The sequence below is a fragment of the Primulina tabacum genome, chromosome 1, assembly GCF_025594145.1.
Source record: "Primulina tabacum isolate GXHZ01 chromosome 1, ASM2559414v2, whole genome shotgun sequence".
Lineage (NCBI taxonomy): Eukaryota > Viridiplantae > Streptophyta > Magnoliopsida > Lamiales > Gesneriaceae > Primulina > Primulina tabacum.
Genome location: NC_134550.1, coordinates 5,665,752 through 5,678,818, shown reverse-complemented (window position 1 = coordinate 5,678,818; position 13,067 = coordinate 5,665,752). Strand labels below are relative to the sequence as shown.

The following is a 13,067-nucleotide window of genomic DNA, read 5'->3' as shown; positions in this document are numbered from 1 at the left end:
TAGTGGAGAAGAAAAAAATTATTTTGCTTGCGTGAAAAAATTATGTGCGGAAAGAAACCACAACAAAGCAAAATAATTATTACTTGAAAAGTATTTATTAAACAAAATTACTCTTATTTTTATCACACACGTGTGAATGGAAAAAAAAATCAATTCATCCAACCATCATACAGTAGTAATATTCGAGCGAGGAAAGCGATCATAATTCGGAAAAATAAATAAACAAATAAAGACATTAGAAACTTGGAAGTCCGCATATATTATATTTAGGGCGGCTCGCTTTCTTTTTATTAGAAAATTTGAATTTTTGTATCTTTTTAAAAATGCAAAAATAATAATAATAAATTATGTATATTTTTTGTTAGATAAATTATTCAATATAACGATAGAAAGCTAGGCCTAACGATAATTTTTACGGGAATATTTTATAATTTAAATTCGTGACTTTTTTCTCAGCAGTAATCCGGAAAATGCAATTAAAATCAAAACCATTCACGCATTCATATGTATTTGAGAATTGCCAACTACAAGATGATCATCAAACTACTTTCACATAGCTTATTACACCATATCAAGCAGACAACATCAAATCCCAAAACCCGCGTAAACCGATTATCATATCGACTATAAGCCGTGTTACATAGAAACAGTATGTTTGCTCGATCGTAAACTCAGAGAAAATGAAGAGTGCAGTTGCACAAAACAAACCATCTCAATTTCTTCCAAAAATGATATTTCTCCAACAATCCTTGAGTTTTTTGACCAATTCACTGAAAATCTTTTCTCTAATCTTCCCCCTTCTTGGTGGAACCCTTATTCTCTGTTTCTTCAGCAAATTTGTGTCTTCGTTTGCCATTGTAGTTTCAGACTTTCAGTGCAAGTGCACACGTAAATGGATGATCAAAATGAGGCTAAGTTTTATTAAATAATAGGGAAGGGAATTATATGCCATCTATTTATATACTAGTAAAGCATATTAATTCAAAATATTTATTAATAAATTAATAAGTGAAAATATTTCTCTTGGTCAAAAGACTTCACACCTTAATGTGAACATAGAATTGTGATTCGAAAAATTCAAAGTTGTTCACATACAGACAGCTAATTCCCAGCACAAACAACACTTCTGCACTTTGACTAAATTATCAAGCCTAGATGTGACATTGACAAAAGTCCAAGCCTTTTTTTTTTTGTCAAAGAAAGAAAATAATTAACAATGTGTATTAAAAATATTAAAAAAAACAAATTAGGGTTTTCCGATATCAATTATATTGGCAATTTACGACGTTGGGACATATAATTTTTCGCGTTTACGTGGGTTCGAACATATTAAAATGTACAGAAGTATTAATATATATATATAAAATAAATTTTAGCCTATTCAAGAGCACCAAATGAAAATTAACGGATTTCTTAAGTTTTGAAAAGTACAGAAATAATCAAGAAACTTTGGTATTTTTGTCATCACATATGATTAGTCAATTTATGTGTTGAAATTGTGAGTGAGTTTCCCGTGTGATGATAAAAGATGAAAAAGTCTAACATTTACTAGAAGACGTCATGCCTCATTATTTAGTTTATTTTGGAATTTTTTCATGCAAATCATATTACATATTAGTAAATTTATAAGAAATGTTACGAGTCATCTATATATATGTTTGACTAAAAACGTATATTTGTTAATGAATTGCAAAATTAAGCATTCACTCTATGGGTACATTAAATTGGTTGAAGGGAAACTCTCAAACTTATTATTCATTGTGCATCTATTTTCATAGCCAATGTGCGATCACAATTTGCTATTTCTCAATAAGCTAACATCAGAATCGATCTGGCACATACGACTTTCACTCAGATGTTAATATTCGTTATGTATTCGGCATACCTTGATTTTATATATGAAATAACTTTATATCGTGATGTCTGTATAGCGTTACGAACGAGGTTTTACCGTCGCCTTGAATATTAGAAAAAGAAGAAAAGTATCAAAGAAAGAAAATTAAGGAGAATGAAAAGGCAAGTTACTTAAACATATCACTAAGAAGTTTAATTTTAATTTATGGAAAAAAAAAAGGTATAAACAGACTTATGAAACATTTCTATTTTATAATCCCTTGGTTTAAGATTCAAATTTGATTAGATCGAATAAAGCATATATTATTAAAGGATCACCTTCAATATTTATATAATATATTTCTATTGTATCAATTATTTTGCCCCAAACTTAATCGAAAGCTATATAATTCAATTAACCCAAGAACAAATGTTAGTTTTGGATCTTAAATTAGATGGATTTTAGGAATGTTGACTCAATCTATTTTAGTAAAGGATAAATCTAGAAATCGGGAAATGCATCGATCGAATAAATAAATGGTTGAAAATGATATTATTTGAACTAAGCTTTTGCATTTAAATAAATACTATTTTAAATTCTTCATTTATATCATCATTAAGAGTATATAAAATAATGTCATACAGTAGCAAATATAACCCATATCAGGACTACTTTGGATCTCTCGGATCCGCTTAGGCCCAAATAAGAATGACTTGGCCGGTTGGCCCAGAGGAGCAAACATTTATATATATACTAGCCACTGAGGCACACGCGTTGCGTGTGTCATGAATATATAGAGCTAATATATTAAACATTCATGACACTTAGCCATCATCACAACAAAATATTTTGTACTTGAATCATGAAAGACAGTGAATTCCAAAGCTTTAATAAATCTGTCAAACTCAATTTTTTACCTTACATGATATAGGTTTTGATCATAAAAAATAATATTTTTTTGAAGCCGTAATATCATCTCAGCTAATAAATTGATAATAAAACAATAAAGATGTATTTTTCTTTATGTATTTTATGCATAAGTTAAACCCTCTCTGTTCTAGCGTAATAAGAAAATATTCATTTTTATAGAATCATACCCAAGTACAACATAAACATATAAAATAAATAGAACAATCTATTAACGCGTTCTATTTACAAATTGAAATGAAATAACAAAATGTAAAACTGCAAAACTTTTGGTAAATGAATATATGTTAAAGTAGAAATTGACAAACTCCTTTTATTTGCCAAAAAAACCAAAATATTGTAAGTAAATGACTTGACATAAATGAAGAATAATAATTCTAGCAATAGCAGCAGAATTAAATCATTTACGGAATACACAAACTATGTTTTGTTTTAGTTGAAGTAGAAATAAACAAATTAAATATATAGAACAAAGGAAATAATAAATTAGTAAATCCATGCTTAGGTCAAGTTTATTATTGTAATTCAAAAATTTTAAAAGCCAGCGACGTTGGCTATGTATGGACACTATTGGTTGGATTCCCGCCTTCATCATCCGTGTTCACCATGTATGAATCTCCAGATTTAAATACATATGCAACATATATTCAAATATGTCATATCAGTGAAGATGCAAATGTGTCAGATAAAAGTTCAGATTTTGAAAGGAAATAACAAATGTAAAATACCGCAAAACTTTTGTTAAATTAATATATGTTAAAGTAGAAATTGGTAAACTTCTTTTATTTGCCAAAAAAACCAAAATATTATAAATAAATGACTTGACAAAAATGAAGAATAATAATTCTAACAATAGGAGCAGAATTAAATCATTTACGGAATACCTTATAAGCGAGTCTATCTTTATGTTGTTCAATGTTTCATAATGAGAATTTATTTGTCTTGAAGATTCGTCTACAATAAATGACAACTGAACTAACTTTTAGACTTCATTATTTGCTATCTAAATCCTTATCATTCATAATAATTATAACGCAAATTATATTTTTTTATGTTGATGGTTTGTGAGAAAATGTTTCAGAATCATTTTCGGCTTCAAATAAATAGTAAAATTCAAGATACATAATATAAACACTTAAAATTGTTGATATCTTAATTCAACTAGATATTCTTAATGCTTGCATATCAACATTTTCAATGTAGCTAGATTGTGTTTGTTCAACTCAATGCTTGATACCTGGGTGAGAATTAAGATCTACATGGGATCATAATCAAAAACTTGATGGATGTTGTGAATAACAATTAATATATATACCTAGTGTAAATGAATGAACATCATAATAATCAATATTCTGAATTTGATTGCTCTCACTAATCAAGTCATTCTTAAGAAATTCTGCATCTCTTGATTCCACAACCTTATCATTTGGAAAAATTTACATCTTTCGGACCTTTTGGCATATCCAATGAATTATCCATGAGTGGTCCTTGGGTCTTACATGATTTCTTGTGTAATATCGACTCTTACTTTAAACAATCATATCCAAATATGTATATTTCTCAAACTCGATTTCCAACCTTCCCATAATTCAAATTTTATCTTACGGACAACATCAATTGGAATCCGATTTAACTTATGCACACTTGTACGAAAGACATTCAAACCACAAACTCATAAATATTTATGCTTTTAATATTTACCATAATAAAAGTCAGTCGTGCGATCCTCAACCACTTGATGTATAATTTCGGATAACTAAGGATGTTGTAGTTAAAACTTAATTATTAAAATTATACGGGTTCACTCGACGTAATTTTAGCTTTTACTCAATTCTTTATATATAATTATTTAATATAACAATCAACACTTTCTAAGAATGCTATCAGGATAGATAGGTAGAGCTAAGACTTGTTAAATACCTAACTCCTAGACTAGAACAACATTCATCACAGAGACAAGTCCAGACAATTTAAAACGGTTTATGAACAACTCATCAGATGATGCTTACATATGTCGTCACTTTATAATTATTATCCAAATTAAATGATCCATAATGTTGATCTTTATCAGCCAATTTTTTTGGTAACTTTATAATTTACATTTTAACTTATAAATTTATTCATATAAAATTATAAGAAACAAAATAAATAATTAAATATGAACAAAATGTTAATCTCAATATTACAATTACTTAATTTTTATTTGCATGCATGATTATGACAATAAATATAATCATAATATTAAAAATTTCATAATAGCCAGATAAATATTAATTACACATAATTTTGGCTTGATACATCTAATCCAAATAACTTCTCAACATGTCATTATGTATAATTCGGAATAATAATATTTCTAAAATCAAGTACTTTTCGAATTTTCACAAATTGCATAAACCATCCAAACATATATATAATTCAAAATTTTGATAATTCTTTTGGAAATACCTAAGACTGAAAATTGATAATTAAATTATCAAATTAATAATTTTGGCTATTAAAATTAATTTTTAAAATTCAAATTTCTTGGGAAATCAAAATCCCTAAACTTGAAGTCAATATTTCAATATTTTCGATCAAATCCCAAAAGTCAAACATAGTCTTAAATAAAAAAATCCTCAATTTTCAAAAAACCCCATAGTTAAACCCCAATTTTGAACAAACCCTAGTCCTAGTTTCAATTCACCTGCCGCCCACGGCGAAGTTGTCGACTGCTCATGGATGCCGAACGTAAATCAAATCTCAAAATATTTATCATGTTAATATAAATAATATTTTCTTAATTTACTTTCCTTTAAATATGAGACGAGACGTCTTACATATTTATCATAATAAAATTTGTTGATCATAATTAAATTATTTTATGAACTTAAATAAATTAATCTAACAGCAGTCTAATTTGTTTCAGGAGGATTTGACACGGCTCATGCAGCAGCAAGGTAAAAACTTCTATTGTGCATTAGAGATTTGTGGACATTTTGTAACATTGATCTCTTCTTACTGATTTTCATCATGCAAAGCATATGATCGTGCTGCAATCAAGTTTCGTGGGGTTGATGCTGAAATAAATTTCAAACTAGGGGAATATGAAGAGGACATGAAACAGGTTCGCTTCTGATAGTTACTGATGATTTGTAAAGTTCCAATTAATGAATCTTATTTAGTTGATTTTTTTTGTAGATGAAAGACTTGACAAAAGAAGAGTTTGTTCACATTCTTCGCCGCCGAAGCAACGGGTTTTCTCGAGGAAGCTCAAAGTACAGAGGTGTAACCCTGCACAAATGTGGTCGCTGGGAAGCACGAATGGGCCAATTCCTCGGCAAAAAGTATAAATCTACTTTTACATTGTACAGGTTGTTTTGATGGTTCTTCTGGGCAGTGATTGATCTCTGATAGGTTCTGAAGCTAAGTTTAGACAGTTAATTCAAAAAGTATAAATCTACATTTATATTGAAAATTTATCATGGTCTGTTGCAGGTGTATGTATCTTGGGTTATTCGACAGCAAAGTCGAAGCTGCAAGGTTCTTGTGATCGCGATCATACCATTTTAGACTTCGTATAGAGTAGGACCAATTTATTAGATTGATCTCATCCAACGATCCTCCATTCTAATTTCTCTTCCAGGGCTTATGATAAAGCAGCCATCAAACGTAATGGCACCGAAGCTGTGACCAACTTTGAGCCAAGTATCTATGAGACAGACAGAAACATTCACCACAGAGATGCAGGTACAGTATAAACATTGCTTTACTAATTTCGTCCTTCTCCAATTGCTTTGCCATTGTTTATATTGTGCGAAAAATAGACTCAGTGTAAAAGGATTTACTGATGATGTTTTTAGGTAGTTGACGGCAATCTTGATCTCAATCTTGGAATGTCTTTAGCTTCAAATGGTCCGCATGGGGATGACATTACAGCAAAGTTGGGTAAAAGCTGTTTGACCTATTATATTGTTTCAAGAGTGATGTTATTTGCTCTCAGTTTTCGTCACGTGCACTCAACTTTATGAACAAGTTTTGTACATGTAAGTCTATTGTGGGTAACACAAATTAGATTGTAAATAACATGGGAAAGAAACAATTACTCCTCTTGTTACACATGCGTTCCCGGGATTCAATGTCCTGTCGAGTGTCATGTTCCTGAACATATGTTCTTGTACATATGTAGGTGTTAATACCCTTTCCACAAATTCACAGGTTGGAACACCGTTCGTTTCCCCTCATGGATTAGTTTCATCCTAGTATTCCCCCATGTGGGCTGGCATGTACTCTGGTTTTGCCCCAAATAATAAGGTGAATTTTCTCATCTGCTATTGTTTTTCAACCTTGGACTTGCTCGAATTATGAATTTTGCCTACATGAAATATATGATTGGTGATATAGTAAACAGAGAGCAAGCAACAATTTTCTTGACCAGAAGATGTTTTTCCCACATTAGTTCAGTCGAAGAAGCATAAAATGCATACACATGCTCGATGTACTCGAGCTCCTGGGACTCATGACACCACAATAAACTTCTGACACTAGCTTTCCTTAATAAGTTGCTCATTTCTTGTCTACCGACCAAGTTCTTGTTATTGATCTTCTCGCATATTCTTTACATTCTGTCCTATGCAATTACTGACAAAGATGTATGGTATAATAATTTATAGATGTCTACGGACAGAAATTATTAATGGCCTTTACGTCGCCTCCATACCCAAACCGGCCATGGAAAATGCGAAGTGCCGGCATCATGACCTCTCCTGTGCCACTTTTATCTTCTGCAGCAGTATCATCAGGATTCTCTACCAGTACCACCGCCACTCCTAATTCGAATTCCCTCGTTTCCTCGACATCCAGGTTGTATCTTCCTGCAACTAAGGTCGACATCCTTCATTGACCTGTGCAAACGCCACAGACCGTGACTATTCCAGTTAGACTCGCGCACCACCCCGGTATGTTTCTCCTCCAGTAGAATAACATGTCACAGAACACATGAAATCATGTATAGCTGGTATAAATAATTTTCTGTATTTTGTCTGTTACGATAAGTAATTCATCCATGGTGGGAAATTTGCAACTATTTCTACAGAAATCTGCTATTTGTAACGGACTTCGATTTTGGTTTGTTTGAGGAATTTAATGCCATGGATAACTTGGATTGTGATTTTTGTCTGTGTGAAATTCTGAGCACATTAAGTCTTATGATGCAAAGAATTTTATCCTCGTTTTACATTTAAAATGCCCAACAAATTTTAAAAATCAACTAGTTTAACAAAAGGGGAAATTTACAATTTTGATATTTGATTATTCTGTGTTAAATATATTTTTAAAATATTTTTTGGACCTGACGTGACAATGCATATGTTATGTTAATCCCACGTCGTAAAAATAAATAAAAGTAAAAAAAAAAACAATGAACTAGGATTGAAATAATTTTAAAAATATGCCAATTTCATTTTAAATTTTTACATTTTACCACAACAATTAGCACTTTCTTGGATAAACTATCTTAACTTACAATAATTATCGATTAATTATATTTTTTTCATTCATAATGTCTAGTACCTTTAATTTTTAATAAATTATTCAAACGAGACTTGTTTGAACAAAATGCAGCACAATTTCAAATGGTATACCATAAGATTTCGTTAGGTTTGATCATTACCACCCGGTTTAGTGTGATCCTTGACAACTTTGGCACAAACAATAAAACAGAGAAAACGAATCCTTACAGACGCTACTATTTAATTTTTTAATTTATTGAGTTGACACCACAGTTTAATGTAATTCTTTGTATTCCTTACGTTGTATTTGGTAGTAAAAAGTTTGAGGAAATTTGGAATTGAAAATACTATTTTTATGTTTGTAAATTTACCTAATTGAAATTTTGTAGAATTTCATAGTATTTGAGTTCTAAATGAAAATAAAATTATTTTTAGTAATAAATTTGTATAACTTGCTCATAAAGTCTTTTTTATAAAGTATCATTTATGATTTTATCCAAAAAATCTATACTAGCAATTCACACACTTATATTATGTATTTTTTGAGAAAATTATTTCAAAATCAATTAAACATATTTTTTTATTAAAAAAATTGATAATCATTTATTTATATTTTAAAATTTCATTGTTTTAATACTCAAAACCTAATCTATCAAATTTTGTAAATTTATTTTTAATTTAATCTTGAAAAACTTTATATTTTTTCATTTTGTAAAAAAGCTATTTAATAAAAAATATTTTCATAGTTTCAAATTTTATGAATATTTATATAAAACTATTAATACACTAATCATTTTAAAATATGCAATAAAAAATTTCTTGATATAAAATAAATTATTTTTAATTGTTAAATCAAATTGAATACATTTTAAATTTTTGCCAAAACCAAAATGGAATTCCAAATCTATAATTTAAAATCAAAATCCAAAGCTTCCAAATCCCAATTTTTACTAAATCAAATATATTGTTGACGACTGGTGTGTAAAACGTAGAATCTTGGAAATCAAGTTACAGCAGAGAACAATCAGCACCGGAAAGAGCTAAGCACGAATAGCTGCGGCGGCGGCAGAGCTGGTCGGAAGATGAGGTTTACTGTTCTTACCTCCCGGGGAAAGGCTATCTTTACATTGCCCACTCTTAACTCCCCGCTAAAGTTTTCCTCTTTCTTCCGAAAACCCCAACCCATTATATCCTACTCGATTATCTTCCGCCGGGAATCGTGTTCATTCCAGTCTGCTCTCTCGTTGAGTTCCTCTCGCAAGGTTTCGTTTCTGCAGAGGAACCCCGGGCTCGCAGTTTCTAAATGCACCTCGTCGATTTCGTCGTCGGCTGCCGACATGATTGAATGGAATGACGTAGTTTCGTGCTCCGAGATTGGTGCTGGAGTGACTGAGGTGGGATTGGAGGAGGAGGATGATGTGAATGAGGGTTTCAAGGCTCGTATTTCAGTCAAGGCTTTTTTCTTCTCCACTAGGTTCTTTTTTTTTCTAGTTTTTATAAAAACGTAATGAATCAGTTTTTACTCTAACTTTGTGAGATCATGGCTTGTGTGTTTGTGGAGACAGTGTGGATTTAAGGACCTTGTTGGAACAGAATAAGCAGAATTTTATTCCACCTTCATCTCGAATGACTAATTATGTGGTTCTGAGATTTGGTGATCTAGAATCTGACCCTCATGTAAGCTGGAGCCATTTCTGTCTGCATTATATTGGATTATCGATTGATATGTGTTATCATCTGTTGTCATTCGTTGGCATCAATTTGTGTAAATTGAATTACTGCTACAAGAACATGGCTGTATGAAGGATAATATAGATTAAAAAATGGTACTCTGTTGTAATAGCCTGACACTTAACATGAAACGGATTTCTTGCGATGGCATTCGAGTGTCATCAAGGCGAAGCAAGAAATTTATTTGTAATAGCGTGATGCTAAACATGAAATGGGTTTCTTGTGATAGCATTCGAGTGGTCGAGAGGCAACAATAGGATGTATTTTTAGACACTCCCCTGCTAGCTTTCCCCAGTCTGTGATGCTGATGGAACAACATTCTCCAACTCTTAAGTAGAGTGATGATAAAAAGTATAAAGTAGCTACTTTATTTTGAGGACATAAACATGGTTTCAATTTTAGATGAACCTTTTTTCTTTAGAATACTGAGTGCAACTTGGGCTTCCCTTTTATTTGAAGTGAAGTCAAGTCAGCATTTTCAGTATCATGCATATTTTCTCTTTAGGAGCAGATAACTTTGATTCGTATTATTCTTAGTTCCTTTTTAATTGTATATTGCACTGTTGTCATCTCAGGGCTTGAGTTCTAGTTTAGGTGGAAACGATTGCTGTTACATGGTAGTTTTTCAGTACGGGTCAATTGTCCTATTCAATGTTGGTGATCATGAAGTTGATGGGTATCTAAAAATTGTCGAAAGACATGCTTCAGGCTTGCTTCCTGAGATGAGAAAGGATGGTAAGCCCATTTGAAATCATAATGTTAAATGCATCACTTGTGGCCCCTTATATTCTTTTTTTCATGTTTGTTGCCATGGTTGAAGAATTTGATTATGCAAGATGGGTTATCCGAGGTTTGTTGATTTGTTGTGTTTGATTTAATGGGGTCTGTTATATTGCTTGCAGGATAAGTTTATTCCAATTAATAGTGGGTTGTGAGCGGTATAATACATGATTCTCATGCATAATCTTTATCCTCTGTAATGTGCATAGCCTTCTAACCAACTTGGTTTCTCCTGCCAATAGAAATGAAAAGTCAGGTCTGTTGACAAAGAACGATTTACTTGATTTAGGATGCGATACTTGACCTTGACTTTAACAAGTAATTGCTTTTACTTTGAAGGGATACTGTGATATAACTTATTTGTATAACTTATATACCTGTTGGATGCAGTAATCCTTAAGTTAAAGTGTTGTACCTTTGTTTTAACTTTTAAGTTTAAACCAACATCTATATTGAAATTCAAAACATTCACTGCCTTGTCTGCTTTACTGATTTCATCTAATTGATGCTTTTGAATTGAAGTTGTGAACTTATGCATCAACTGTTGATTCATGGACACCACTTAATGTTATGCATGATAATAATTTGTTGTGTCTTTTTGTCGAATCGTCTTTTTTTGTATCTCTTTCGATCGATGCCCTGACTTTATGGTTTGGATCTGAAAAATAGAATATGAGGTGAGAGAAAAGCCAACTTTGAACACCTGGATGCAAGGTGGACTTGATTACATAATGCTCCAGTACCTAAACATTGATGGGATTCGCACAATTGGTAGTGTTCTCGGCCAAAGTATTGCTCTTGATTACTACGTCCGCCAGGTTGGTTTTAACTTCAAATTTTTATGACAGTGCTCCTTGATTTTTATTTTTGAGAATCTTTGTCTATGATGGTTCAGGTTGATGGAATGGTTGCAGAATTTACAGACATAAATAGGGGGATGGAGAAAACCGGAACGTTTACTATGAAAAGAAAAAAGCTCTTTCAGTTGGTTGGAAAGGCAAATTCCAATCTCGCTGATGTAATTCTTAAGCTAGGACTTTTCGAAAGGTAATATTCAAAATGCTTAGTAAGAGTTGTGTACTTCACCAACCTCCTCCAGTAAGCAACACATGTAGAACTTGTTTTTGAAGCTACTCTTCTCGAAATTTGCAATAGAGGAATGAGAAGCTGCATAAAAATTTCTGAATGAGAAGCCATATAGAAATTTCTGAAAGATGTGTTTTGTTAACGCACGAGAACAAGCCTTTAGCTAGTGAGATTAGGATTTTGATATAGCAATCTATGTTAGTATTCTTTCTTTTGTGAATCAATGCAGGGGAGTTTGTTTGTATTCTCTCTCTCTTAAATTGCCGTTTATAAATACTTTCCACTCTCTGGAAAAAACACGAGGCACCTTTATATCTATAAATTTCTACTTCATTTCTATTATATATTTTAAGATAAACATGTACACAGACTATAAGAGTAGTTTGCTGATTTCCTCTTAAATACACTTCTCTGTTTCATGATCTACCTGTGTGGGATGTTCTATGGCTTTAGCTGCTGACGTTAAGTTATTTATTTGATCCCAGATCGGATATTGCGTGGAAGGATGCTAAGTATGCCCAGATTTGGGAGTACCTCCGCGATGAATTTGAATTAACCCAAAGATTTGCAAGCCTTGATTTCAAGTTGAAATTTGTCGAGGTATTTTTCAAAAACATGTCTTTTGAATAATTTGTTTTAGAGAAGACTTCTCATTCAACCACATACATGACATTCAATGAAACTAAACAATTTTTTCGAAAAACATTTTCTTGGAAACTTGCTATATCGTTCGTAGTTGATTTTTTTTTTCCCCATTGCAGCATAACATTCGGTTCCTTCAGGAGATTCTGCAGAACAGGAAATCAGATTTTCTTGAATGGTTGATCATCATACTTATAGGTGCTGAAATCCTCATATCTCTCTATGACATACTTCACAAGTCCTCAATTACATCTTTATAGAGCCAACAGTCTTTAGAGATAACATACGATTTTGAATTGGATTTCTTGTGTATATACACCAAGTGTTATCACCATCTAGTTTCATTTCCGTTTGATGTATACTTTTAATAATTTTGAAATTTGATTTTGCCATAACCAGGGCTGACAAATATGAGTTTTCCCTCCATGTTCTCCAATTTTGAGAACCCTTTACATTGACGATAAGTCACATTATTACTTCTATACCAGGAAGGAAAAAAAAACAAATAAAAGAAAATAGTGTACTTTCAAGATCAACCATGAACCAACTTCTTCTCAACAATATAGAAATATTTGCTT

At 31.6% G+C, this 13,067-nt stretch overlaps 2 protein-coding genes across 2 annotated transcripts; both read left to right on the top strand.

Moving 5' to 3' along the window:
* Positions 1 to 5,711: 5,711 nt before the first annotated feature.
* On the top strand, positions 5,712 to 7,003 carry LOC142556671 (floral homeotic protein APETALA 2-like). The gene is made up of 6 exons (XM_075668155.1): positions 5,712 to 5,867; positions 5,942 to 6,087; positions 6,239 to 6,283; positions 6,387 to 6,495; positions 6,604 to 6,697; positions 6,930 to 7,003. Exons 1-6 carry the CDS (start codon positions 5,859 to 5,861, stop codon positions 7,001 to 7,003), a joined length of 477 nt encoding a protein of 158 aa, XP_075524270.1. The 5' UTR covers positions 5,712 to 5,858.
* Positions 7,004 to 9,203: 2,200 nt separating this feature from the next.
* Positions 9,204 to 12,960, top strand: LOC142537171 (protein RETARDED ROOT GROWTH-LIKE). The gene is made up of 7 exons (XM_075642729.1): positions 9,204 to 9,724; positions 9,816 to 9,927; positions 10,557 to 10,716; positions 11,431 to 11,579; positions 11,657 to 11,808; positions 12,333 to 12,447; positions 12,609 to 12,960. The coding sequence occupies exons 1-7, from the start codon at positions 9,333 to 9,335 to the stop codon at positions 12,747 to 12,749; spliced, it is 1,221 nt and encodes a 406-aa protein (XP_075498844.1). The 5' UTR covers positions 9,204 to 9,332; the 3' UTR covers positions 12,750 to 12,960.
* Positions 12,961 to 13,067: the final 107 nt, after the last annotated feature.